Here is a 27,972-nt window from a genome sequence, read left to right as displayed (position 1 = left end):
CAGAGGTCAGATAGAGCTTGTCATATTGCAGATTTGAATTCAGCACACCCAAATTGACAAAATAAGACTGGTTGCCAACTTTGTCTCAAAAATGCCTGAGGGGGTCGCACCGTTCAATGGTCACATGCGTGAATTGCAATCCGTTCGACCCATTGGTGGCACTAGAGTGTAAATTGGTGAGAGTGATCATTGGACGGTCCTGAATCAGTGCGCCGAATTTCATAACTTTAGACCCAGCGGTTAAATTTTCGGCCAAATTTTGACCCTCTGGTGGCGCTAGACGGCTGGGTTTAGAGATCCGTAAATGAGCGTGAGTGGTCAGTGGAGTGTCCCGAAACTTTCTGCCAAATTTCAGCACTTTTTAGCCAGGCATTCTAGGGGCTGCCATAGACTCCAATGTCGGATGTATAATAATAATAATAGGAAAAGCAAGTAACTCAATGGGTGCCTTCGCAGCTTCGCTGCTTGGCCCCCAAAAACTAACAAACACAATGGGTGCCTACGCAGCTTCGCTGCTTGGCCCCCAATAATAATAATGTTTGTAAGATACATCTTTGTGGATGCACTGGTTTGCATCATCAGCGATGTTCCTGGGGTCAACGGAGGTTTTTTTTTTTTAACACCAGACCTCCTCGCCCAGGTGACTCAGCCGGGGTTGATCAGGTCCCAGCTTGCATCCCAGTAGCAACAAGCCACACTCTTTATCCAGAGTCACCTAGTGGCTTTTTCTGCAGCATCCGTGATTGATCCGTGATTATTATATTATTATACTTCTTGAATTTCCCCTTGGGGATCAATAAAGTATCTATCTATCTATCTATGCTATTATGTAATACTATTCATTAAAGTTGTATTATTATTATTATTATTATTATTTATTATTTAGGGAAACTGGAGATCGATTCATTTATTCCAGTGTGGTAATGGCAGCATGGATATGACCATCTTGGTTTGATAATTTAATAAACGCTTCAAGCTTGTTACAGTAAAAGGGCTCATCTCCACAGAGACCACACTGAGATGGATTTGGCCATAATGAGTTGATTGACGCCTTTATTATTTCATGCCTCCCCGACTCCATTTCATGACTAATACATCAACAGAGCTGTTTCCTGTTTCTCTGGAGATCCACACAGATAGATTGTAGTCAGCTCGTCAGCTTATGTTTCCCATGAGTCTATTATTCATCCTGTGTTTTTTCCCCTTTTTCTGGAACAGTATATCTCTTCAATTTAGCGGACAAAGCAAAACAAACACACAAACACTTCATCATTCTTCTAACTCCATCTTCCCAACAGATTAGTATTGACGAGGTCCAGGTTCCAGCAGACCAGTCCAGCCACAGCACAGTTATGTCTCCCTAACATACTCTTCATCCCATTCTATATGAGCGCCCAACTTCTTAATCTCTCTGCTCTTGTTTTACTGAACATAAAAAGTCATTTAATTGCCTTAAATGTGTAAATGCTGTTAGTTGTTTTTTCAAATATCAGACATCAGAGGCACTTCAGCAGACCGGTCTGTGGGTAAATTTCCAGTAATTAGACTCACTTTAGCTGTTAAATGTCTACACGGGTTGTTGTTGTCCAACTGGCTACACTTTAAAGAAATGTAGACATTACAAGGATGGTCATTACAAAGATCCGGGCGGCTATTGGGGTGGGTAATTCTGCTGAGCATACTGCATTATAAGTTGGAATGTACCAGCACAGGAAGGATGTGATAATTTGAGCCCTGGTAGTTCGGTGACACGGGGTGAACAGGAAGGAAGCAATCATAGCAATGCAAGTCGTGAGTTCTGTCTGTCATGTGTCTTGGGGTGTTGAGCAACGTTGCATGTTTCTGCAGGGAATCAGTCATGAGTCAGTGGCAGCTGAGAAATTCCTGAGCAAGCACAAGTCAAGGCATCCATGTCACCACTCACTGGTATTTTCCCCATTAATGGCACTCCCAGTGCTGGTCAGAGCATAGAATGGGATGTAACAATTATAAACCACCAATACACTTTTTGTCACATGTAGCAAATAAAATCCTCACAGATTGTCACACTAGCTGTCTATACTGTGTCTTCAATTTAAAAAAAAAAGATCTGGTATTTCCATACAGTTATTTACATACCCTGGCCATGTAAATAGGAAGCTAAAACAGGTGCACCTGCACACAAAGCACAGTCCCAGCTAAACAAGCACAGGTAGCGTATAATCACTGTTCCAAGGCAGGCAGCTCTTGCACAGGATCATTTTTTTCAGTGTTGCGTGTGGTTGCGTCTTGATTGAAAATTTGTTTGGATGTTGAGTTCAAACATCAACAATCTTTTCACAGTATTGCTGTATACCTTCCCCTTTCAGGAAAATCAGATCAAGGAATAAAAAAGGTCCAGGGTCAATCACATTATCATTGTTCACCTTTCAGGTGGCGATATAGAGTAGCGATAGTGTCCTGCGCTATACACAACTTCCCAGCTGCAGGCGTATGACTCCGTTCTTATGCAACTGCCACAGCTGCAGAAACTCCTGCGGCATTGCATGGTAACTGTTGGGGGGTTCATTGTCATAGTAATGATGGGAGAGTGGCTTGCCGTCCAGTCCATGCGGAAAAGGCCAGAAGCCGTAGACGTCCACGTGGTCGCAGAGGGAGGCGGCGAGAGTCAGCATGAAGATGCCAGTGGAGAGACGCTGAGCACCAACGCCCCGGGTGGCCCAGAAGGCACTGACGCGCCGCAGGAACTCTGGGTGAGCGAACAGGAGCGTCTGATTGGCTGAGGCATCAGCGAGGGTGTGGGCAGCTCTGAAGGACGGCTCTGTGCCGATACTTGAAGAGAATGCCGGCATGTAGATGAAGCTCCGGTCGTACACGCGCACGCTGTCCAGGAACGGCCGCCGGGACCACTGCAGACCTCCAAATCTTAGAGCACACGCACACACATACACACACAAAGACCGATTTTTATGAATCTTTAAAAGAGTGTGAAAAAAACTCTTCTAAGAAAACTCATATGGGATATGAGGGTCTGTACAAATATGTGTGTGTGTGTGGTTTGCAATTTGTGAGAAAGGACTGTGGTTTTGATTTAGTTTTGTTTGACAGTTGCATTTACTATTGTTGAAATAATTTGGCACAGACATAGGCATTCATTGAGCCTTCCTCCTTTATTCAAGGACAAAATCAACTGAGAATTGTTGTATGTAGAAAGAACTAAAAACAAACTTGTGTGATATTATCTAAGATACTTCAAAGTAACCGCTTTTTGCTTGGTTGAAGGCTTTACACTTTCAGACCAAATCAAGACGTTCCATTTTGTGTTAGCGATAGTTATTTGAAGGAGATAGTTAGATAGTGTCAGATTGTCTATCATTGTAGGCCTATTTCTATCTGTCATTGTCTTTCATTGTCTATCATCATTTGTTCGATGGCGTCATGAGGCTAGTTATGGTAACATCAATATTGTAAAAAGTTGTCAAGGTACAGTAAATAGTGGATATAACAATAAAATGTAGTGTAGTAAAAAGTAAGATATTTGGCCTAGAAATGTACTGGAGTAAAAGTAAAAAGTTTAACAAAATCAAAATACTCAAGTAAAGTACAGATACATGAAAAAGCGACTTAAGTACAGTAATTGAGTAAATGTATACAAGTAATGTCCACCACTGCATGGATGCCATTGCAGCATCTGAAAAGAGCAATATACTTTAAGTAAGGGATAATGTATAGAACGCCGGTCATTATCGGGAGAAAGGTCCCGACAGGGCGAACCGAACCCTGACGCGCAGCGTAGGGGTCTTGTTCCGCCCTGAAGGGACCTATTTCCCGATAATGACCGGTGTTGTATACATTATCCCGCTTATTATACGGCTACTTACCAAAACGACACAATAAACTCCACACGATATGACTCTTTAGCCTACATAGCCTAGGCTATAGCCTATTTGTTACCGTTTCATCATGGCTTTTGCTGAGAAACAAATAGTTCGCAACAACACACTCTGAACTTGAATCAAACATTCTTTAGAACACAGCTGATCAACCGTCTGCTTTCACTTTTGAATGAAGTTCCAATCCTTGCGTAGTGATATGAAAGAATTGTGAAAGAATTGCGGTCTGTTATACTTAGCAACGGTCTGTTATTGAGAATTAGCAGACCACCGAACGTTGGGAACACCCATTCAAGTGAATGGAGCATTATTAAGAGCCGTGTAATAATACAGTATAACCCACTGACTAGTAGTAAACCTGGTCCATTTTTAGTGAGTGCATGTGTGTGTGTGTGTGTGTGTACCTGTGTTCTATGATGCTTGGGTTTGCTGTCACTAAGTGAGTCCTCTTTCCGATATGCTCAGCATATTCTCTGGTCAGAGGAGGAAGATTGCATCTATACATGTAGACACAGACACACAAGGAGGAAATGCATTATATTTAATAACACCAAACAAGTGCAAACAAGACACTCTTTACAAAATGGAGCTATTAGCAAATTGAGTACTGAGACTGGCTTTCTTGTGTTTTTATTTTTTGCACTTTTTCGAATGCTTTTTGTTGCCACATGTACAATACCAATCACTTGATGATGTTTTACTGGCTTTATTGGCCTACACACAAACTTATTTTTCTTTATTGAGCATTTGAGACCAAATTTTTAGTATTTAATTATTAAAGGTGTTCTAAGCGATGCCACACGTTTTTTAGGCTAAAACATTTTATGTCACTTACTGCAAAGGTCCCCTAACCAATTGCTAGCTGTCTGTGTCCTGAATACACTGTAAAAAAACGTGTTCTCTGTGGACAGCCCAGGCTCCAAAAACGGCAACAAAAACAACCTGGGCTAACCTAGCCCATAAAAACATAACAAACTTTTCCATCAAATCACAGGAGAGCAAATCAATTGGATGGGAGGGAGGGGGAGGAAGTAGCGAGCTAGCTCTCTGTTTTGTTTGAAAGTCAACAGAAGTGACGTTACCCAGCATCGCTTAGAGTACCTTTAATAAGAATTTGTATAGTTAATATTGTATTGCTTTTTACCATTTTTGTATTTTCTATTAATTATATGGGGTTTATATCATATTAAGCAATTATATTCCTGCCACGGGCGGTGGGTAGGCCTACTGTAGGTTTGGGAATCCTTCCCAAAAGTTATGAGGAGTAATGGCCTGAGCATTTTTATTATGAACACATCACATCTCCAGGATAGCCTAATGTTGTAGTGTCATCCATAGTCTGTCTTGCAGCATGCCAGCATCGGAACCGACAGATGTTTTTGCGGGGTTGAGGTAGCACTGGCATAGGAGTCTCTACACTCTGCATTGAACATTACATGACATCCAGACTACTTGTCATGTCGAGATGTCATTTTAGCTAACATGGTTACTTAGCGGTTTCTCAAACTCAATTGACACTTCACACTTCCAACAACCCACAAACATGAAATCAAGGCTACTTCTGTTTTGAGAGGACTAGAGACACTAAATTAAGTTTTGAGTGTGGCGCAGTAAGCACACGCATAATTTAAAGTGGCTTTAAGCATAGAGCGAGCACATTAGTGTTTGTTAGTGTCTGGTATAGCTTACAATTTTATAAGGCTATGAATATGAGACACTTTTCAAACAGAGGTGAAGCTAAAGGTGAATAAATCTATGCTGGATCAACAGGTAAGACGGGACGGGATGGGAGTGCCATTCACCTCGGCCTCGCCTAGACTAACCTTTACCTGAAAACATAACCAGGGGTGCGTTTCCCAAAATCATAGTTTCTAACCTGTTATGGGAAATTGCTTTGCAACCAACAAAGTTGCTAACTTAATTAGCAACTATGGTTTTGGGAAACGCGCCCCAGTACAGCAGCTTTGACAACCACCGATGGGCTGGAAAGTCTATACCAGACATAAAATGTCAGGGATTTTTATCATTTTAGGGGCAAAGTCGGGGAATATTATTTCCAGCTCAAAAAAGTAAACTATTCTAGAACGCTATTTGGCTGCTCTGAAAGCTTTGGTCGGTGAAGTAATTTCAGTCTAGGCCTACCATTCATCATACAGGAGTACAGTTTTTTTTTGTCAGGGAAAATCAGGGAAAAGTCATAGAATTTTAGAGTGGGAACCATGACAGGTTTGTACGAACAGGTCCTTATACTGAGCGAACCTGAGGAAGCCAAACAGAGAAACACGTTGTTCGCTACCAATAAAACAATTATTACTATATTATTATTATAACTTCAGACCAGTATGCGTTCATAATCTCTACTTTTTAGGTCCTGACACTGACTTCCTTGACCCACTAAACCACAAGCGTACGCACACACACACACACACACACACACTCAGGAGGCCCTCGGTTAAATAATGACCAAAGAGTGAAATCAGATGGTGATATACAGTACCATTATTCAAATTAAGGCCCCATCTGTATCATCATTTGCATGGATCCAAGTAGGTGTGTGTGTGTGTGTGTGTGTGTAAAAGAGAGAGACAGAGTGTATTTGTGTGCGTGATTGTATGTGTGTGCGCATCTGAAAAGGGAAATATACTTTATACCACTGCTTGCTTGGATTTCCCATTGTTATACGTTCTTTAGAACATGTAATAACCATAGGAAGTAGCTCCATTTCTTTGGCCGTGTCACTCTTGTATATTAATCCCCCAAACTCGTTGTGAAGTTTAAATGAACTGTCACGTCAGAGCTGTAAAATAGCGACATTCAGAACATACCAACATTGTAGTATATGATGGAGGTGGCTTTTAGCTAGTTACATGGCAGTAGGTAAAGTAAAATAGCACTTTTTCAAAGTAAAGATTTATCAGAATCCTAGGATATGCCCGCTTGACAATGATAGAGATGGAACTAACGGCTGGTCTTTGGCCATTGCAACAATCAATTTAGAACTAGTAACGGCAGTTTGTCCTGCAGGTTGAGAAATGAGTTGATATGTGGCGGAAAGAAATAGTTCTACAGACAGTTTTAGCAAATTAAAACATTTAAATTATAACAGCAAATGAAAACAACGCAAGTGGCAACAGTGGTATAAGCGGGATAATGGACTCCACGACGTTCAGTTCACAGAAAGAAATGCATTTACGAGGCTCCGCTGGCGTGTCGGGGCCATTTTAGCACCTCGAGCGTGCATTTTTCTCTGTGAACCGAACGCCGTGTCATCCATTATCCCTTACATAACCCACTGACTAGTAGTAAACCTGGTCCATTTTTTTGTGAGTGCGTGTGTGTGTGTGTGTGTGTGTGAAAGACAGTGAGAGATTGTTCCTACTTGTGTGCATAAATGTGTTATTGTATGTTGTCTTGTATACCTGATAATGAACTGGGCTCGGTCAATCTTGTGGCCACAGCCACTGTTCTTCAGAATGCCCCCATTTCCAACCACTGCACAGGAGCTCAGACGATTTGGAAGCGGAGACTCCTACACACACACAGAAAACAAACACAAACACTTTTAAAGGGTCCCTATGCAGTTTAAGCTTAAGTTTTTCCCTGCAGAGCTCCCCTACAGCTTCAGAGTACACTCCTTGCTCGATCAGTCTGCCGTAGGGTTGCCAACTTTCTGATATGAAAATAAGGGGGAGGGGGGGTTGTGTGTGTGTGTGTGAGAGGCTCCACTGGGAGGGGGTTACACTTCTGTACACTGGCTTACCGTGTATGTGTAAATAAAAACTAAATTGTGTCAAATGAACGCACTAAAACAGGGGTCTCAAACACCCGGCCCGCGGGCCAAATCCGGCCCGCGTCCTGCCCAATTCCGGCCCGCGACATATGACAAAATAATAATGTAATCCGGCCCTTGAGGCGACAAACAACGATACTGATTAAAATAGACGATATATCCAGGTACGGTGACAAATCTCATTTGTAGGCCTACTCTGCTCCACTATGTGCAAGACATCCATAGCTTGATTCAAACCCAAAATCGCTGCGCAAAGTTTTCAGGAAATACTTGTATTACACGCGAGAAACACAAAGACGTGCATTTGTAATGACGCGGAAGCGATGCAGGCCATAGTGTTGCAGAAATTGAAGCAGAAATAGCCCTACACCAAATCACGTGCGATGAAGTCTTAGGCAGAGGTGGAAAAAGTATGAAAATATTGTACTCAAGTAAAAGTACCAATACCTTGATGAAATATTACTCAAGTACAAGTTAAAATACCGATCTGAAAATGTACTCAAGTAAAAGTAAAAAGTAGTTCATTTAAAATGTACTTTAAGTAAAAGTTACTTAGTTACTTTTTTTTTTTTTTTTTTGGGTACCAGAACAACCAGTTTTACCAGAGACTTTCTAATGAGGAGATACAGCACTCAAAAAAATCCTCCATAGTAATGCATGGGGTTAGTTTGTAACGCCAATATGGCAGTTGTCTACACATATTACAACCCTTCCGTGGCAAAACGCTGACATGTGAATACATTGAGCCAATCATGTGGTGTGTTGTAAAATACATTGAGCCAATCATGTGGTGTGCTGTGAAGACATCGTGCCAATCATCTGTTGTGATCTCGCTGCTGGAGCAAGATTGGTGTCGCGGAAGCCTTACGCACACGCATTTCTGCCGAAATAGATGCACGATAAGTGCCCAAAAAGTGTTGCAATATGGCCGCCGAGTAGAAGTACTTGCCTGATAAGGATGTTGAGAAATGGAGATCTATGTGAAAAATCACCAGAGTTCTCCTTTAAGTTTGAGCAGTAGTTGATTTTCAAAGTTAGTTGCACTCATCCTTGGGTCGCTTTGCAGTGAACAGTAATCCAGCACAACTGAAAAGCCCCTCACAGGCAGCTGAGGCAGGCAGGCCAACGTTGAGTTGCAGAGAGTTTTTTTATATTTGGAAACGAGCAGAAGGTTCAGCAGATTAAAGGGCCGAACTGGGGGGGAAAGTGGGAAGTATGGGGCAATGGAGGAGAGGGCCCTTGAAAAGTGGAATACAGGGGGCACAACATTTTCATCAGGCATTAGTAATAACTCAGGTAATCCACACATAAAAATCCAAACAACTCCATAAGTAGATTCATGTGTAATGAAGTGGAATAACACAGGGAAAAAATATTGAACACGCTAAGAAAAAGCACTAAGGCAAGGAAAGGGAAGGAACGAGCTGGAATCTGTAAGTAGTTAGAGAGTAGTTATCCTTTCTATCTGCACAAATTAATATAAGCTTGGTTAGTAGCTTACATATTGATGGGCTATAAAAAGGTTTTTCATTACCAAGGTATCACACAAGAAACATTTCATGATGGATAAAAGCAAAAAGCTCTCCCAAGACCTTTGCAACCTTATTGTTGCAAAACATATCAATGAAACTGGTTACAGATGCATTTCAAAACTTCAGAATCTTCCAGTAAGCAGCATGGGAGCCATTATCTCCATGTGGAAGAAACATCACTGCATCATCAACCGGCACAGGATCTCCTCGCAATATTTCTGACCAGGGAGTCAGAAGGATAGTCAATTCCAAAAGCCAAGGACCACTCGGAGAAAGCTCCAGAAAGACTTGAAAGCAGCCAATTCAATTAAATTCAATTAAACAGTTCTGGAAGTAATCTGGAACTAAAGATCAGGATTCACAAGAGGGACCTCTGGAATCTGTTTAGAACAATGGACCAAAATCACACCTGATACTGCGACTAATAAGTTTTGTCATACAGGAAATGTCTTGAAGCTGTCTTTACAAACAAAGGCTTTTCCACAAAGTATTGAAGAAATTTCAGTAGGCACGCTCAATACTTTTTTCCTGTGTCATTCCACTTTAATACACAAAACTCTTATGTTTGGATTTTTTATATGTGTTAATATAATGTTAAAATAATAACTCACTGGAAGTTTAGGCTAATTACTGGTGAAATAAGCGTTCAATACTTAATGAATGTATTTTAACTTCCAAATTAAATGTAAAATGAATGTCAATGTAAAGTTTGACTGACTGGATTTTGTATACAAAACATAGTGAAAACTGTCTAAGGTCACTCTCACTCTCCCTTGCTAAAGAGCTAAATGGTTTAGTCCGCCTGCACGATTCATAAGGTAGTCTATCTTTTGTTTATTGAGCATCGCTAGTAGTGGACCGCTAATTGTTGTGCTGTTGGTGCAATGTCTTTCTCCAAGAAAGCCAAGTCAGGTTACTAAAACAAAGGCCAAAACAGGAAAAAGAGAGACATCAAAATGAGGGGAAACAACTGCTAATAAACTTCTTTCCAAAGAAAGGTGAGCACAAACGTCAAAACACGAAATCCCATGGTGTTTGCTTGAATATCTCAATCATTGGTGCTAAAAACGAACTGAGACAACCCATTGGAATAGCGGAAAATACACTTTCATAGGCTAATCTGATGCATCTCGTAATCCAGCTCCATCTCCATCACTTTCAGAAAGACTGCATGGCGCCAGCTTGATTCATGTCCTGTTGTAGGCTACATGCTGATCATTATCACTAGGCTAGTGGTTTAGGGCACAATTTTTTTTCTCTCCCTTTCTGTTTTCGTTAGTCTTAACTTTTTTTTTACTCAAGTAATGGATGGGATTTTTGATGTAGCGAAGTACAATACTTCACTCAAAAAGTAATCAAGTAAAATTTAAAATACCGATTTTATAAACTACTTAAAAAATACAAAATACACAGAAAAACTACTCAATACAGTAACGTGAGTAAATGTATTTCGTTACTTTCCACCTCTGGTCTTAGGTAAGCTATGTTATTCACCTATTCTAATTCTGAAGGAGAATATCCTTTTGGAGATTATGATCGATCGTCTATGACAGTGATAGTCACGGTGCGTCTGTGAATGGAGGTGCGTGTATACAACGGTGTCCACTAAGCATACCATGCTTGTTTCGACCCTCTGCCCAACATAGCTTGGAGGTTGCAGTGGTAATCGTGATGATAGTGTCCGTAATGGATGTGGTACAGACAGCAGGGCTAGTAGAAATAGGGCTCTAAAGAACTACAAAGTCACCCGCAATATGATGCGAACTTCTGGGTACTGCAGATTACCTGCGATAGGAACTGTTTGACCAGAATACTTTATTGTAGGCCTATATTGTAGTAATCTATTACTAAACCACAACATCTTAGGTGTTGGTATACATCTTAGGTGTTTTTCTGTTAATTTGTTATGTGGGTAATATGAAAAAGGAAAGTAAACCTGCTTACATATGTTCATCCAGTATTTACACTGAAAGGTGCATAATTTGAGGTGCTTGCCATCCAGTGACAAATTAGATGGGTAAATTTACCCCTTCATAAACTTTTGTTTTACTCAAAGATTTTTACATTTACAGTATAACTTTATCTCTGACCACTTTCAAGCCATGGCCTTTTAAATTTTGATATAAAAATCCAATGGTGTTGCTTTCTTAACCCTGATGCCTAGTTTGCCAGGTTTAAAAAAAGTATGAGAGGAAATATTTTTATTTGGTGTGAAACACACACACATACCTGTTTTTTATGTTTTTCATTTATTTTATAATTTGTATTAATATTTATTTTATCATTATTTTATTTATAAGCTAAGGTTGCTAGCACAGGTGTCTAAAACTAGATAAAAACACTTGCACTTTCTGTTTGCAGTTTTGTGTGGTATTTGAAAAAAAGAACATTGCATTTTCAGAAATAGCCGGCCCTCCAATCAGATGACATTGGTAGAATTGGCCCCCAGCTCATTTGAGTTTGAGACCCCTGCACTAAAATGAGTGCACTATTTACTAAAATGATTGCATAATATACTACATTCTATGCACAATCTAGTAATGAGATAATAATTGAGTAAAACGAGTGCACAATTTGGTCAAATGAGCACATATTCTCACGATACACAAAATAAATTCTTGCAATGACGCCTCTAGGGCTCCGTATTGAATTAATGTAGCCTACTATCCACTCTTTCTATTTGGTGCAAAACAAGAATCATTTCATTGCAAAAAAAAACTTCATAAAGAAATAACTGTTTGTAGCCTAAATTCTAAACCAGACATGTCAAAGTCAAGGCCCGCGGGCCGAATCCTCCGGCTGCTGTTTTGCACGCACCAATACATGGATTTCTATGCAACGCCACGAAAACATGCGTGCGCAACCAAGAGGCAGAAAGCACCATAGAACAGCATAGAGCAATGCAAAAGAGCAAAAGAATAAAATGAGTTTTTGTGCTGAAAACTGCACCAATTCAAATCAATGATGGTTAGAGAATGTTAAATATGTTCAATATCCCTAACGGAATACATGTCTTCGCCAAAAATGACAAAATACAATGTTATATTAATAATGCAAATCAACGTCGAACTTTGAAATATAGTCTGAAATGAGATGTTATTATCATTGAGACAACAGGGGTATACAAAAAAATCTGATTGTAGCTTACAGCAGCTGACTATTTAGGTTAAGTTTATAACGTTGTGGGCGGCCACCAAGCCGCCTTCTGCCTCCCGCGCGCTACAAGATCTAGTTTTGTTGGTAAACGGGAAACCCGTGTATACTCCATTGACTCCATGACTAGTATTAGAACCGGCCCGCAGGCCAGAGCCGCCGGCTGCTGTTTTGCACGCACCAATACTCCATTTCCCACCATGCAACGGTGGCCCACGAACTCACTGCAGCGCCGCAAGTGGGCCTCGGCTTCATTATTCATCAGTATTCAGTCAGGGCAGATGTCAACTTTCAGCTACCCCCCTCCCCAGTGTTGTGCCTGAACACGCTCATTGAACGAAGTTCATGAACTCGCTCATATTTTGAGCTTAACGTGAACTGAACGTACTGTATTAGCCTACTACTGCCTGATGAACGTTACTGTGAACTCGTTCATTCTGGTGTCTGTGAACGGCACGCTCTTTCAGTTTAACTTCGTTGAATGGGGTGTCAGATTTCTACAGAGCCTTCCACGTGAAAACCCGGCTAAAACACACCGTAAAAAGGCCTTAATATGGCAGCATGCAGGTCACCATTTGTCAAACTATGGGCTGCGATCCGCAATGTGGACAATGGTCTGCAGAGAAATTATTCCCGGGCCATCGTCTGATAATTTGCTGCGCAATTGATCAAGGAGCCGCGGACAGAAAAAGAAAACAAACATTTCTCAATTAGTAGGACATACTTGTTTGGTGTCATCAAACATAGAGGCATAGAATTAAGTCGTGGTGTGGGCGTTTATTCAATGCATGCGTGTGCACGTTGGTAGCAAAGCTAAGCTTCAACCTATTGGAAGGCTATTTAATTATGAAACGTCATTTTTAATAGAACGACGTGGATTTATGCAACTTCCATAAAAAACAGAGCACAGACTATATAAAACACTGTTTGGCATTAAGTATTAAAGTCAGCCAAAAGCTATTAATTAGTCTTAGTTAAAGATAGTTAAAGATCTCCAGATCAGTGATTTACGCATGATCTGATCCGCCATTTACCATTCACAAAAGCTGGTATTGTGTTTCCTGAATCCTTACATTCAGGCATTCAAATGAAATGTAATTAGCATATAAATATTCTATCAGTGTATGATGCTTGCATGAGGAAAACATCCCAAAACAACGGCACCCATATAACTGCTGTTGTTTTGAGAAGTATTTCTCATGCAAGCATCATGCAACAATGCAAAAACAATGAAACTATTGTAGGCCTAATTATATTTTACATTAGTAAAGCAGTACTCTGATGTGCATGGTTTCACAAACTTTTGTGAACAATCTTAGCACTTTAAACATTGACTGTTTTGAAGTGCATGTATAGCAATATAGTATAAAAAAGTATAAAAAAAAAAAAAAAAAAAAATACAGTACACGTCTTGGTTCAATAGGTTACGTGCAGTCATTTTAATATGTTTTAATAAACATTGAACCAGTCCGGCCCTCGGCTTGTAGCAAATTTGTTTTTTTGGCCCTCTAATGTATTTGACTTTGACATCCCTGTTCTAAACCAAACAACTCTGAAATGTATAAAACTGAACTGGCAGATATCACAGAAAAATATCTTTCGAACATCACAAACAGCTCCAGAGGCACAGCTCTGAACTAGTAGGCTAGTCTTGCACAGATGCACTTTAAAACTGAGCAAGACATGTCATCTCACGCTACTATCAGCGTAATATAGGCCTACGTGACTCGCAGTGGCTCAAACAAAAAGTGCATTCTCTGTTAGGATAGTGATGACAGACAAACCGAGAGGGATAAATTACATCAGCAAGGTTTCCATTTATCTCATACGAATCGTGCATTCTTCATTCATAGTCTAACTTATTATACTGATCTGTCATGGATTTGCACTGAGTTGATTCTCAATAATACGGAACAAAACACATTCCATATCAGTTCAATGCGGAACACATTTTTTTCAAATACGGGACGATTCCGCAGAAACTGAAACTGAAAAAGAAACTGCATAGTTCCCCTTTAAGTCTAGTGCCATTTATAGCCCAGACGTGTGGGCAACGTGTGTTCCTGCTCTGCCCTATAATCTTGTTAGTAAGGGAGACCGGGGCTGGTTGGAACACTTTTCACTCTTGGTTATATTTCTCTGTCTTACAATGCGTTGAAATGGTCAAATTGTGATTAACTGAAAGCTTGGGATCTCAGATACAAAATGTATACATTCAATGTCAACAAATGATCCCTTGTTTTGAGTTATTTATGATTAAAGTGGTGTTGTGCATGTGTGCCAACCTGCCCCATGCACGGGGTTGGTTGGCACATGTAGTTGGGGTCCTTTGCAGTACTCCTTTTGGTTTTGTTTGAAGTGCTCATCTATATCACTGCCTGTAGGGCTTTGCTGATGTCTTTCCTGTGTGTTTTTCTTCAGTAGGGCCCACCGTCAAGACCAATTTGGTCCCTACCGATTTCTTTTTACTTCAAATGTTTAAAAATGTCTGAAATGCTTCCAAATGTAAAACTATGTTCAGTAATTACAATAACAATGTTAAAATAAAGATTGATGATGTTTTTATGCATAAAATACAAAGTTTATAGATTTGTCACAAAATAGCCATAGGGAATGTATGTGCCAACCAACCCCAAAATCAGTGTGCCAACCTGCCCCGCCCACATTAGGTCAAACTTTTTTGCACAAATGCTGTTAGCCTGCTAATATCAGTCACCTCAGGTTTTCAAACTTCATTTTAAATTATAGATGAGTCTCCTAGCAATCAATTATAATCAATATTTTTTTTATATCCCTAACTATTACCCTTCTAGGATGTATTTAGTGGGAGGTGTTTTGACACTACAAAATTAAAAGTTGTTCTCACCTAAAGGGTTAATTACCTGGAGACCAGTTACATACGTGAGTTTACGCTACTCAATAAGGCCGTCAGTTTAGTGTTGGAATTTTGTTGCAGCTCCCTCTAGTATCCTGGATATTAACAGTGTTTCAACCTGCCCCTGTTCCAACCAGCCCCGATCTCCCCTAGTGGGCAGCCGTGGTAGCCTGACGAGCCAGACCCACATTAAAATGTAGGGTCTGGGCACTCACCGTTCGCAATGCTCAGTCCGAGGGACGGGATAATCAGTTGTCTTTTAAATTCCCTCTGCACGCAATAGGACAGCGGCAGCGCTATGAGTCCCATGCGTTTCCAACCAGCGGAGCTAGTTGGCTAGTTCAAACGTTTGCCAACTTAATAAAAGCTTAACTCGTGTCACACTGTTCGCCAGCAGCAACATCCATCTTATTTGTTTTCAAGTAGCAGGGAATTCAAGCCAAACCGTTGCAACTCTGCCAATCAATCATTATGTTAAGTCCACCTAACGACTCTATACACGATTTCATTGGCCTGATTAAGTTTCGATTTCTGGAGCTCACAAGCCAACGGAGAGTTGCTAGACTAGCCCTGGCAGCAAATGTAATTTGCCGCTAGGGGCGCGTCTAGATTTCTAGGCTACAGCCGTGGCCTACTGGTTAGCACTTCAGACCTGTAACTGGAGGGTTGCCGGTTCGAACTCCGACCAGTAGGCACAGCTGAAGTGCCCTTGAGCAAGGCACCTAACCCCTCACTGCTCCCCTCGAAAGGCCTGTTGATGCAGGCAGCTCACTGCGCCGGGATTAGTGTGTGCTTCACCTCACTGTGTGTACACTGTGTGCTGTTTGTGTTTCACTAATTCACCGATTGGGTTAAATGCAGAGACCAAATTTCCCTCACGGGATCAAAAAAGTATATATACTTATACTTATTGCCGCGGTCGGGGAAAACAGGTGCGAGTTTCAGTGTTTGTGTTCGCGTGAATGGATGTTTGTGTGTGGTCGCGTGTGGCTGTTTGTTTGCATATACTAATGTTTGTTACCGTGTCTGCGTTTATCGTTGTGTGTGAATGTTATTGTGTGTGCTTTTACTGTTCCTCGCATGTACTGGCACTTGTCAAAAAGTTGGTATCTGCCACTAGCCAACTAAAGTCAGGTGTGCACCCCCGCGATAGTAACTAGGGACAATTAACAAGGCGCTGTATGGAGGAGCTAGACAGAGCCCTCTGTCACAATGTCTTAAGCTACTGGGACCTTGAATTTCCCTTGGGGATCAATAAAGTATCTATCTATCTATCTATCTATCTATCTACATTACATTACATTTGGCCAATGCTTTTTAACCCAAAGCGACCTCCAACAAGGAAAACAATCAAAGTAGAGTGCGATAAGTACAAGTTAGTGCAGCACTGAGTGCTACTTCCATACAGTCAAGTGTCAGTTCTAGTCAGGTGGTAAGTGCTAGAAAAGTCTAGTTGTAGGTGTGGGAGCCATTAGCTATTGTTGATGTTGTGGTGGTGGTCTACACTAGAGGGCAGTGTGCTTGTGTTACAGTAGCTAGGTCATAGGTCACAGTGGCACAGGCGCGCCAGGTAATTAATTCACAGGTGTAGCGGGTGGGTAATGATGCTAGGGTGGCGGGAAGATCGCACGGTTTTTACCGCTGGCACGCCACAGCTAGATTAGCCCTCACGTTTGCATATACTCTGAACTGTGTAACCTACATTCGCTATTAAATGGGAACACCACCCAAAGGATTCTAAACGTTGTGGACTTCAACTTTATTCGAAGTGGACAGGCCTATAGAGCGTCAAAAACAGGATCTAGCCCTCACCCTGCTGAGTGTCTGATTTGTGTTAAGACAGTCACTACAGTAGGTACCGATAGTAGTTGTAGGTAGTGCTACGAAAACAGATACTCTCTGAAGAACTGGGTCTTCAAGAGTTTTTTGAAGCTGGAGAAGGGTGCTCCTGCTCTAGTAGGAACTGGTGGTGCATTCCACCAATGGGGAACAACAGATGAGAAACGTTTGGATTGCCCTGAGCGTACACCAGAGCCAGACGTCGTTCATCTGAGGAGCGCAACGGTCGAGAGGTAGCATATGCCTGTATGAGGGCATTCAAGTAAGTGGCAACCGGAGACTACTTTGTAGGCAAGAGTTAGTGATTTGATAGATAGATAGATAGATTTTATTGATCCCCAAGGGGAAATTCATATATAGGTAGCCAGTGTAGCTCAGTGAGCAACGGGGTAACGTACCCTTTTGGGTTGGTTTAAGACCAGACAAGCCACTGCGTTCTGGATCGTCTCAAGGGGTTTCGCTGTGCAGACTGGGAGACCTGTCAGGAGGCCGTTACCGTAGTCATGGCCTGTACATGGAGCATATTAAGTCAGGTAAGGCCTGATTTTTCGTATGTTGTAAAGTGCAAAACGGCACGACCGGGTGACTGAGGCAACCTGGGTTGTGTTTCTAGAACGCGTAGTTGGCTAACTTCCATCACAACCTTTGTATTTAGAACCATGTTTCTTGGATTTGGTATCTCTCGAAAGAATAGTTTGAATTCTCATTCGCAAAAAGTTTGGTGGTTGGAAGCAAGTCGCTTCCAAGTGATGTCGTCAGTGTCAAAGGACAGGACAGGAGCCTAACCAAAAATCACTAAGTGGTTGTGTTTCTCAGGTGTTACAACGTAGTTGTTTAAGCGCAATTGGAAAGAAGCTGCTTCTGGGTCGTGTTGCTCTGGTATGAGAGGTTATGTAGCACCTGCCAGAGGAGAGGAGCTGAGAAAGGTTGTGTCTAGGGTGTCTGGAATTTATGGACCCTTTCAAGAGAGTTCCATTATCAGCATCATAGTTGGCCCCACAAGACTTCCTTTTTAACATTCCATATGTTATCTTAATGCAGAGGAAGTAGATTGGGGGCCAAATAGAATGTTCAAGCATTGTTTTTGTTGTTATTGTTGAAAGGGTCTATAGTAATTCCCTGCCTGTTTCCTAGTTGTTGAGGAAAACCATTACCAGAAAGCATCTGAGAACAGTTTAGCCTTGAAGATGACATAGAATAGATGAACAGAGTATTTTACTTTGTTTCTGATGTTAACATAAGGTATATAACTTTGGTCTATCAAAAACATGCAGATGCTATTTTACAAGCCCATTTACAACCCTATAAGTAGACTGGGGAATACCATTTGACACATTTTAGCAGATATAGTGCCCTCTAGAATTAGTTAACTTAAAACAGGTATAAAAAAAAATGTCATCTTACAATAAAAACAACGAAGAAGCTTGAAGGGAAGCAAATTCATTCTGAGAAAAATGAATATATCATAAAGAAATAAATATTTTTTACAAAAACACATCACCCACTTTTATCTTTTATTGTCACCTCTAGAAAATTGTAACAAATGTACGCATACAGAACCATTTTTCCATGTATATTCAACATAACATGCTGACTAATGTTACTGTATATCTACAACGATCCACCCATACAACAAACACACTCCCTTTCATTTCTGGGGTAACAGATATGTGTGTGTGTGTGTGTGTGTGTGTGTGTGTGTGTGTGTGTGTGTTAGAGATGGGGACTCGAGTCTGAGACTCGGATTCGAGTCGGACTTAAGTCGCAAAAACAGTGACTTCAGACTTGAAGTCGCGACTCCACTCAAAAGACTACAGACTTGACTCGGACTCGAGCTTCAAGACTCGTGAACAACCTGTATACCATGCAATTATCACCTTTTTCAGATCTAAATTTATTCATGTATTTCTAGTTTATTCTATTGCTGCATATACTTTAGGAAACATATGACGAGTTGCATGTCCCCTTTGACATAATGTGCAACGTGCACGATATATGTGTGCCCACTCACAAATAAAATAAATACATTGACCATGGCGACAACAAATCCTCCTGGAGTTGTGCCTTTTATCATTACTTTCAGTTACAATACAATAACAATAAAGAAATAAGCGAACAGCTACAGTACCCTCCAGAATTATTGCCACCTCTGCAAAAGTTGACTAAAAAGAAGAAATAAAATCATCAAAGACTCTGTAGTTTTTAGATGATATAGCCTACACATACAAAATTAATTTCTGTCAATTAAACCTCTTCTCAGTGCAGAATCTGCAGATTATTTATGGGTATCCTCATTTATTGTGATGTCCAAGTTCCATGATAGTGTTTGTTTCACACATGCAGTGTGTGGTTTGGATGAGCCAGACGGGCAGCTTGCCTGTCTTCAGCTTAAAGTTTCTGTCCAAAATTGCCAGTATAATTGCCAGTATCTCAACACCTCACCACACCTCTCACCTCCTGTCTTACCTGTTGATCCAGTAACAGGTTCTGGTAAAAACTGGTGCCATATGTAAGCCTTGCCTGCATTAGATTGTACCAGGCATTAGAATGCGCTTGCTCTGTGCGTAAAGCCACTAAATTATGCCTGTGCTTATTGCACTACACTCAAAACTTAATTTAGTGTCTCGCTCTCAAAAGTTTTGACAGAAGTAGATTTCATGTTTGTGGGTTGATGAAGTGTGGAATAACTGCTCAATTGTGTCTGAGAAACCGCTAACCACGTTAGCTAAAATGACATCTCGACATGAGTATAGCCTAGGAATTGTATTCGTGGTTCAGGGGTTTCTCCTCCAATTTTTGTTTTTAATTCTGGCAGCTCATCCAAACCACACACTGCATGCGTGAAACAAACACTATCACGGAACTTGGACATCACAATAAATGCGGATACCCATAAATAGATCTGCACTGATAAGAGGTAGCCTGACGTTGTCATACTCAAATTCTAGTCAGAATATGAGTCTGATACTGCTCCATTGGGACGTAATTATGGGGCGTGTTTCAACCGATACAGGGGGGGAATGCCTCTGCACTCAAATGGATAGACCTAACCAATCAGAGCAACAAAAAAGCTTACCGTGAGGTGTAGAAAGAAAACACACGAACCATCCTTCTTCTCCCATATCCCCTCCGTTTTTAAAAATAATTCTGTTGAACAGTGATATGCTACAAACATGTTAAACAGCTGGGAAAGGCTGTCGCAAATCCCTCGAACAGGTGGTCAATCAGAGATTTCAAACGAACGAGGGAACATGTTGCAATGCAACAGCGCTGTTTTCCCTTGATGAAAGTGAAACCACCAGTTTTCCCACATCTCAACTTTGGCCAAAGTTTTCAGAAATAATCGTTTTCAGTGATACAAACTCATTAGATAATATGCATTTTCCATATGGGGTCTTAAAAGCCATGTATCCTTCTAGCCACAGCGTTTTTGTTTCAAACATAAGCCTAATCTAAGCGTGCTCAGATGACGTGATAGACCAGGCGCTGTTGCTCACCTGTCCATCATCGTAAAGCCTGATTTGATTGGTCCGCCCGATTTAGGGCGAGCGTACTTGCCCCACAATGGAGCAATGCCAGACCGAACTTCCCGTGGGGCGGGACTAAGTTCAGAATGGCACCCATGCTAGATAAGAGGTTTAATTGACAGAAAAATAAATTTTGTGTGTGTAGGCTATCATCTAGAAACTACAGTCTTTCTTAGCAGCCCATTGGTGGTTACTGGTTGTGCTTTGGGGTTAGTGAGTCAGGCGCGCCTGCAGGTGTACTAGTGTTAATTTCGTCAGATGAGACGAGAGGAAATATGTTCGTCAACAACCTTTTTTTTCATGACTAAGACGAGACGATGACGAGACGGCAGTAATGTCCTGAAACACTGACTAAGACTATCTTAAGATGCATTATTGTTGACGAAAAAAAGACTAGACTAAAATGTTTTGCATGAAATAAAAACTAAGATAAAATCTCTCTTCATTTTAGTCTACAAAATGAGAAGATGGAATATCTAGCTGTTAACGTTTTCAAAATATTCCGAATGAGTTCATAATGCAGCTTTCCTGTAGGCTAGTCTATTTGCTGTTGCTGCAACCCTGTGGCTGCAACACGAAACTACATGGAACAAGAACACTGGAGATTTCTGCCAGAGTTAGCAAGCTAACTACCTAAGCTTTATGCCACAATGCTACATACCCAGAAGTTGAAGCTTCTCTCATACAAATTAACATCCCCCAGAATGTCCATACGAAAATGTTCATCATGTAATGTCAACTATTTAACTAGTTAGATTGATGATGCAAAGTTTGCTAGCAAGTAAGCTAATATGGAAAGTTCGCTAGCAAGTTAGCTATGGCTAAGACGGAGAGTCTGTTTGGGGAATGTGTGGTGTTTGGGCGCATATCGCCATCTAGCGAGGCGGAGTAAAACATTAATACTTTGGCCTATGACAGTGTTTCTCAAACCTTTTCAGTTTCAGGACCACTTAACTAACCCTATCTAAAAAAAAAAAAAAAAAGATTAGACCTACTTCAACAGTAGCCTATAATTAGTCTACACAATAGGCCTACTGAACCACCTTGCTTATTGTCTTTGTACTTTGCTTATTGTGTGGATTCATACTGTATGATTTAAACTGGCATATCTTAGTTGCAGAACTGTTTTTACATACAAGTTGGTTCAATATTGCAAACAACTCATCTATATTATATTTTACCACGCCTGCTTTCAAGGACTACTTAGGATACCTTTATGGACCACCAGTGATCCCCGGACCACACTTTGAGAAACACTGGTCTACGAATATGACAGTGGTCCAGTCAAATCTTTTACTGTCTATGGTCAAATCCCAGCCGAGCTATAACTGTAGCTCGACTTACCTGTGCATGTAAACATACTGACTGACAAAAAATCAGAATGAGTAATTATAACAGACGAGTAGCCCTGTGGACACACAATATTGTTGGAAAATTGAGATGTGTGAAACACTATTTGACTCAAATGGTAATCAGAAATAATTTGTTATAAAAAAAAAAGACTAAAATGTGTTGACTAAAACTGACTAAGACTAAGATACTTTTAGTTTTCTTTGACTAAAACTAGACTAAAATGATTTGAGACTTTTAGTCAACTAAAACTTGACTAACAAAAATTATATTTGAATGACTAAATATGACAAAGACTAAAAAGGACATTTCGTCACAAGACTAAGACTAAGACTAAATTAAAAATAGGTGACAAAATTAACACTAAGGTGTACGGCCGTACGCACTGTGCGTACCATCAGGCAACTGTGTGCGGGCGGGCGTGTGTGCATGTGGGGAGGGGAGGGGGCCCTTTCCGATTTTGTGCCCAGGGCCTGTGGTCATGATAATCCGGCCATGCCATCAGCTATTTATTTTACTTAACTCAGGGTTTTTAACTAACCAGCAGTCTATAAGTCAGCTCTTTATTTTGCTTATATCTCAGGTTTTATATTTGTTTTGCTGATTGCAGTCTGTGAGCTGAAGAATATGGCAGTTGCGGACAGCTACGGTTTTGACCGTAGCTTCACGGGTAACAAGAATATAGGTATAGAGCTAACAAGAAAATTAAGCAAAGTAAGAGGGCAAAAGGTTATCTGTGGATCGAGTCCTGTCTGCATAAAGAGGCGTGTCGTTGACGTATTGATGAGCGTAGGTAGCAACCGGCTAACAGCAGCAGAATAAATAACAGACGCACACTTGATATAAGGTTGATTTCTCCAGACTGGAATGCTCAAAAATGCTAAAAATGTACCAGAAATTGTCAAAAGTGTGTGTGTGTGTGTGTGAGAGAGAGAGAGGGGGGGCAGGAAAGAGGGAAGGAGAGAGTTTTACCTTCATGAGCAGAGAATAGGTATGTGGGTCAACAGTATGTGAGTGGTGGAACTCGGCGTCGTACCACAGCACTGTGCTAAGAGGGGTGTTCTGCTGGGTGACTGCGAATAGGTTCTGCACTTTGCAGCACTTCTCCACCTCGCTCCTGTTAGACACACGCACACACACACACACACACACACCAAATTACAGTCTGTTTATTACACTGGTAAACTGCATTGCCATTAGTTCCTCATGCATGTGTGTGTATGTGTGTGAGACACACAGACATAACAAGACTGAAATACTTGTTACTGAAATGGTTGTGTCTGGCCACATACAGTCCTTTGTGGTAGTTACATCCGTTTAGCATGTGAGCAGTTGACTGTTTCTCCTACTGAGATGAATGAGGTACAGTATACCGTTATATAGTACAGAGAGTAAGGGTCGTGCCTCAATGAGTACCAGGTCACCAAATTGTACTTGGCTTGGAGAGATTGTCTTCCAAGTCTCTGGGACTTTTGAGAGGTTGGCAGATAGGAATGGCAACACACACATACACAAACACACACTAGTTTCCTTTTTGAAGAAAATTGACATCAGCATCTGTTTCCACCTACATAAGACCCACCATGAGACATGAGAAGTCACTTCATGATGAGCCCCTGAGCTTATAAACACCCCCACCCCACACACACACACACACACTGTTTACCAGACATTTGCTGGGAATCTGAAGTGGTCCTCGGAGAGCGATCTGTGGACCTAAGCTGAGCCCTTTATTATTATTATTATTATTATTATTATTATAATAACTACAATATGCTACAAAATATGACTGCCGCTCAGTCCTGCACATTCTCTCCACAAAAATAAATCAGTCACTAAATTTACACATAAATTAATTTATTGTATGGGCCCCCATAAACGGAATTCCACAAAACTTGGCATGCATTCAGAGGGTGTCAGAATGATCCTACACCTCCAATGTTGTGCAGTTTTGACCCTGTCAGCCAGAGATACCTGCGATTACAACAACTCATTTTTTTTTTTTTTTCATTTTTAACTAGGTGCCAAATTAGTGGTTATGGGATGGGTTGACCTTGAGACCAACATACTAAAAAAAGTGGTCCTCCTAAAAATATTTAATAATATTATAACATAAAAATATAATTATAAAACTTATTCCACTGCTTGGCTGAATTTCCCATTGTCCTACGTAATTTAGAACGACCATTAGATCTGCACTGATAAGAGTCTTGTAAGTAAACTACCAGTGCTTTTTTTAAAGTTCTCAATGTCTCGTTTTAAATGTCAGGGCCCTCGGAAGTCTACCAATGAAGTGTGGAGATACATTGAGCCTCGTAAATGGTGTAAAACAGTGATTTATTTGCATGGCTAGGCCCGATGCGAAGCACCACCATTGAAAAAAGCTGTTGGTAGCATCGGCTAACTAGCGCCAGATTTTGGAGTGCAGGGGACAAGCCGAAATGGGCTATGAGACATACGTTCACACTCGGTATCATGTTTCAACACACTTTAGGTCAATATCACACCGGAATTCTCCTTTAAGTGCCTTGTTCAAGGGCACAATGGTGGAAGCTGGGAATTGAACCCACAACTTTTCTGGCTATTACATGCTAGCCCAGCTACGCTCCACCACTATGCTATACTGCTATGTATGGGGTTTTAGCCACACTCTTTGTTTGATCTGACAGTATTGTGCTGTCAGGGCCTTTTACTGTGCTCTGCCACTCGCCTTGACCAGCCACAGGAGATTAACATAGCTAGATAGGGCCAAGGTACTTGCGAGGACAGCTCAGCTCGTGATTGAAGAATACAGATTGTATTTTTTTAGCTCTGCATGTTAAGTTGAAAAATATTAGGAGGACGGCACATAGAAAAGGAAAGAGTGGACAGTCAGAGGCCAGAGTGCTTTGGATGCCTAGTTATGCAATGTGTTGCTGTTGTTGTTATCAAATACCATAATTTTAAGTGTACCAAAAATAAACTACAAAATACAGTAGCCATGCCATAACCTGACTCTCGCCAGATGAATTTTGTTCCGCCTAGCTCCACTCATCCACTCATGTGAGTAGAGCTAGGCGAAATGAAATTCATCTGGCGAGAGTCAGGTTAGCCATGCCATGCATTTTGAAAATACTACAAATACTATTTTAAGGGAGCATGAAATGGTGGTACAAAATGGACACTAGTCTCTGACATTGTCAATGCATGCCCAGATAGCTTGATATCACACTGTGTAACGTTGTTGATCAGAAGGGATCATTAGTTGAATATAACAACTGTGTAGGTTTTTAAAGGCAGTATTAGGCTTTCAATGCATGTAATATATTTTAAAGGAACCATGTAAGATTGTGGCCAAAACTGGTACTGCAATCACTTTCAAATTACTGTAGAACGGTGTATGTATCCCCTCCACCTCGACTCGAGGTTGCCAACCCGGATGCCGAAACACTACTGACTTCGTGATTAGTAGATAGGTAGAGGGTGGCACATCAGGCCAAAACACAACATGACATGACAAAACACAACATCAGTTGAGGGCTTTTTTCAATGACAATATCCTGGCCGGACTACTGTTGTCATTGATATAAGTATTTGAAATGAACATGATTTCTTAATGTCTGGTGACATATCAGGGCCATTTTATGATTAATTGAAATACATTTTATACATATGGTTCCTTTAAGTCAATTTATCAATTAGTTTCCACAAAATTCACCAGAAGTCATTTAAGGGGTTATTTTTCAAAAAAATATTTTATGTTATGGGGCCCAAATTCTCCATCAGCAAATAATTAGCATTTTTGATTTTAACCGTGACCACCTATTTTTGAATGGAAAAATATGCAAGACAGCCTGGGACAAGTTGTGCGTGTGTACTGTGTATGGTAGTGGGCCTATTTGGAAGAAAGTCCAGGGTCTTTTTCAGTCCCAGTCCATCCCTGTTCTATAGGCCTAGTTTTGAGGAAAATACCTTGCATGCATCCACCTTGAAAACACAAACTGATCAAATTGGCTTATGGGCCCATCCCGTTTATGAACAGAAGTCCTCATATATTATGTACACATCAGTGGCCACACTGACATGTCTCATGTCTTGAATTTCCCCTTGGGGAAGTATCTATCTAGCTAGCTATCTATCTATGTTTTCTACAGTTAAAAGGTTAATCATTTATATTTTATGTGTTTGCGTTCACCATATTATACAGTAAATGTCAGCTATTAACTTAATTCCACACCACGGTACACCTGACTGCCAGACACCCAAGATGTCCGAGAAGCGACGCTGGCTGAACACGGAGATTTTTTCACATGGATGCATGGCTGGTTTGATGTGCCGTGGTTGAAGGGGCGCTGCGCGACCTCTCGTTGTAAATGGGGGTTGTTCTCCGTGAAGCCCCAAGGACAATGGCTGGCCTCAATAGCCTGTGCTAATGAATGAATATTCCATTTCGAACACATTTACGCTACCACAGCGCGACCGTTCTGTTTCTGCTGTTATACAACATAAGGTTTTAGGATAATATACTCGTGCATAGCTATGCTTTAATGAGCGCGCGGCTGCGGGCGTTACGCGGGGTTGTTTTATCTGACTGGTATCTTATTCCTCATCACGGCATCGCAATACATTGTATTGAAGCAGTGGTTAGGCTACATACCTGAATGCCTCGTTGTTCGTGGCATTTTTCCTCCACGGAGACTGCTGCTGGATCTCCCTCATGAGACTCCTCAAGTCAATGCTCCGGTTCTGAATCCAAAACCAGCACAGCGCGAGTACAACCAGCACTATCGCCAGCCAGAGGCACTTTCGCGTGCACCTGAGAGGCGTCATCCTCATATAACGGGTAGGCTACTCACGATCCGGGCAGATATCCGTCATTTGATTTGGTGACAGACAGGCAGCCAGACAGACCAGTTAGCTAGTTCTGCAACACTCTTTTAGGCGCCATAGACATGCGATCGTGAGGAGGATCACTTGCAGCTGCTCTGCAGAGATTCTGTATCCATCCAGGCAGACTTAAATTCGTTTTACCGTATACCTACGCCCCCACACACACATTAGCTCTCCAGAATGTGTCCTACCCAGACAGCTCCCCAATAAATTATTTATGTGCAGAAATACAGCTGAACGAAACGAAATTGAGTGGACACATCTGTTCCGTTATTCCCGTGCTGTCCTCCCCGACAGCAGACGAGCACTGACGTCACATCACCAGGGTCTCTGAGTTGTGCTCCGGCTCTTTGTATGGAGGAACGACGCGGTGCTGGTGACGCGCGCGCACTGCGCTTGTGTGCACGATTAAAAAAGGGATTAGATTAGCCGCCAAAGTCCAGGCCAGAAAACACACACACACACACTCACAAACACACACACAAACACACACACAATCCTTGGATGTATCATCTATATTCCATAATTCCCTTTCGCATCCAAAGGTCAAGATGTTTTTGTTTCTGAGAGTAAATTAGCCCATAATAACAATTGAAAGCAGGGAATAGTGGAAATTACATATATTTGTTGTCCTTTTTTCTTTCTTTTAAAAATGCTTTGCTTAATAACATAAATAAATACATTAATTGGTCCACTTGGTCTGAGTACCGAGTATTTCCAGCCAAATAATAACACAGTGACAGTATAGTTATTTCAGTAAATGACAAATGTTTATACTGCCTTACAAAAATTAAATGTTTGCGGCAGATTTGCAGCAAACTTGTGGGTGATTTGTGAGAAACAAATGTGGCAAATGTGTATGACATCTCACTTGTAAAATGGAACAATATTTCTCTGGGTCCGGGGACATGGACCTCGCAAGGGACACGAATCAGCCTTGTCTCTTGGTTCATGAATCAGGGACATGAATCAGCCATGTCTCTTGGTTCGTGAATCAGGGACACAAATCAGCCTTGTCTTTTGGTTCAAGCTCAACTCCTCCTGACAAAACACTTAACCCCAAAAGTGCTCCATATGGGCAGCTTGGTGCCTTGCATGGCAGCCTACGCCATTGGCATAATATAAATCAGCAATATAAATGCAGTACATTAACCATTAGTAACAC

The 27,972-nt window shown here is 41.2% G+C and overlaps 1 protein-coding gene across 1 annotated transcript; it reads right to left on the bottom strand.

The window, feature by feature from the left end:
- Window positions 1-1,025: 1,025 nt before the first annotated feature.
- LOC125303999 (alpha-N-acetylneuraminide alpha-2,8-sialyltransferase-like) lies at window positions 1,026-27,142 on the bottom strand. Its single transcript, XM_048258044.1, has 5 exons — window positions 26,575-27,142; window positions 22,911-23,055; window positions 7,292-7,401; window positions 4,277-4,369; window positions 1,026-2,904 (listed from the first exon to the last, which is right to left on the bottom strand). The coding sequence occupies exons 1-5, from the start codon at window positions 26,751-26,753 to the stop codon at window positions 2,445-2,447; spliced, it is 987 nt and encodes a 328-aa protein (XP_048114001.1). The 5' UTR covers window positions 26,754-27,142; the 3' UTR covers window positions 1,026-2,444.
- Window positions 27,143-27,972: the final 830 nt, after the last annotated feature.

This window comes from Alosa alosa, chromosome 11 (genome assembly GCF_017589495.1).
Source record: "Alosa alosa isolate M-15738 ecotype Scorff River chromosome 11, AALO_Geno_1.1, whole genome shotgun sequence".
In the NCBI taxonomy this organism is placed as follows: domain Eukaryota; kingdom Metazoa; phylum Chordata; class Actinopteri; order Clupeiformes; family Clupeidae; genus Alosa; species Alosa alosa.
Note: the sequence above shows the minus strand (reverse complement) of the source record. Positions and strands in the feature narration are given on the sequence as shown.

Bases quoted from the DNA above. Each gene is read 5' to 3' on its own strand.
- LOC125303999 (XM_048258044.1), bottom strand. From the start codon at position 26,753: ATGAGGATGACGCCTCTCAGGTGCACGCGAAAGTGCCTCTGGCTGGCG. The intron at 23,056-26,574 runs GTATGTAGCCTA...TGTGTCTAACAG, and splicing joins ACGAACAACGAGGCATTCAG to GAGCGAGGTGGAGAAGTGCT. The intron at 4,370-7,291 runs GTATACAAGACA...CTACATGTATAG, and splicing joins CGAGCCCAGTTCATTATCAG to ATGCAATCTTCCTCCTCTGA.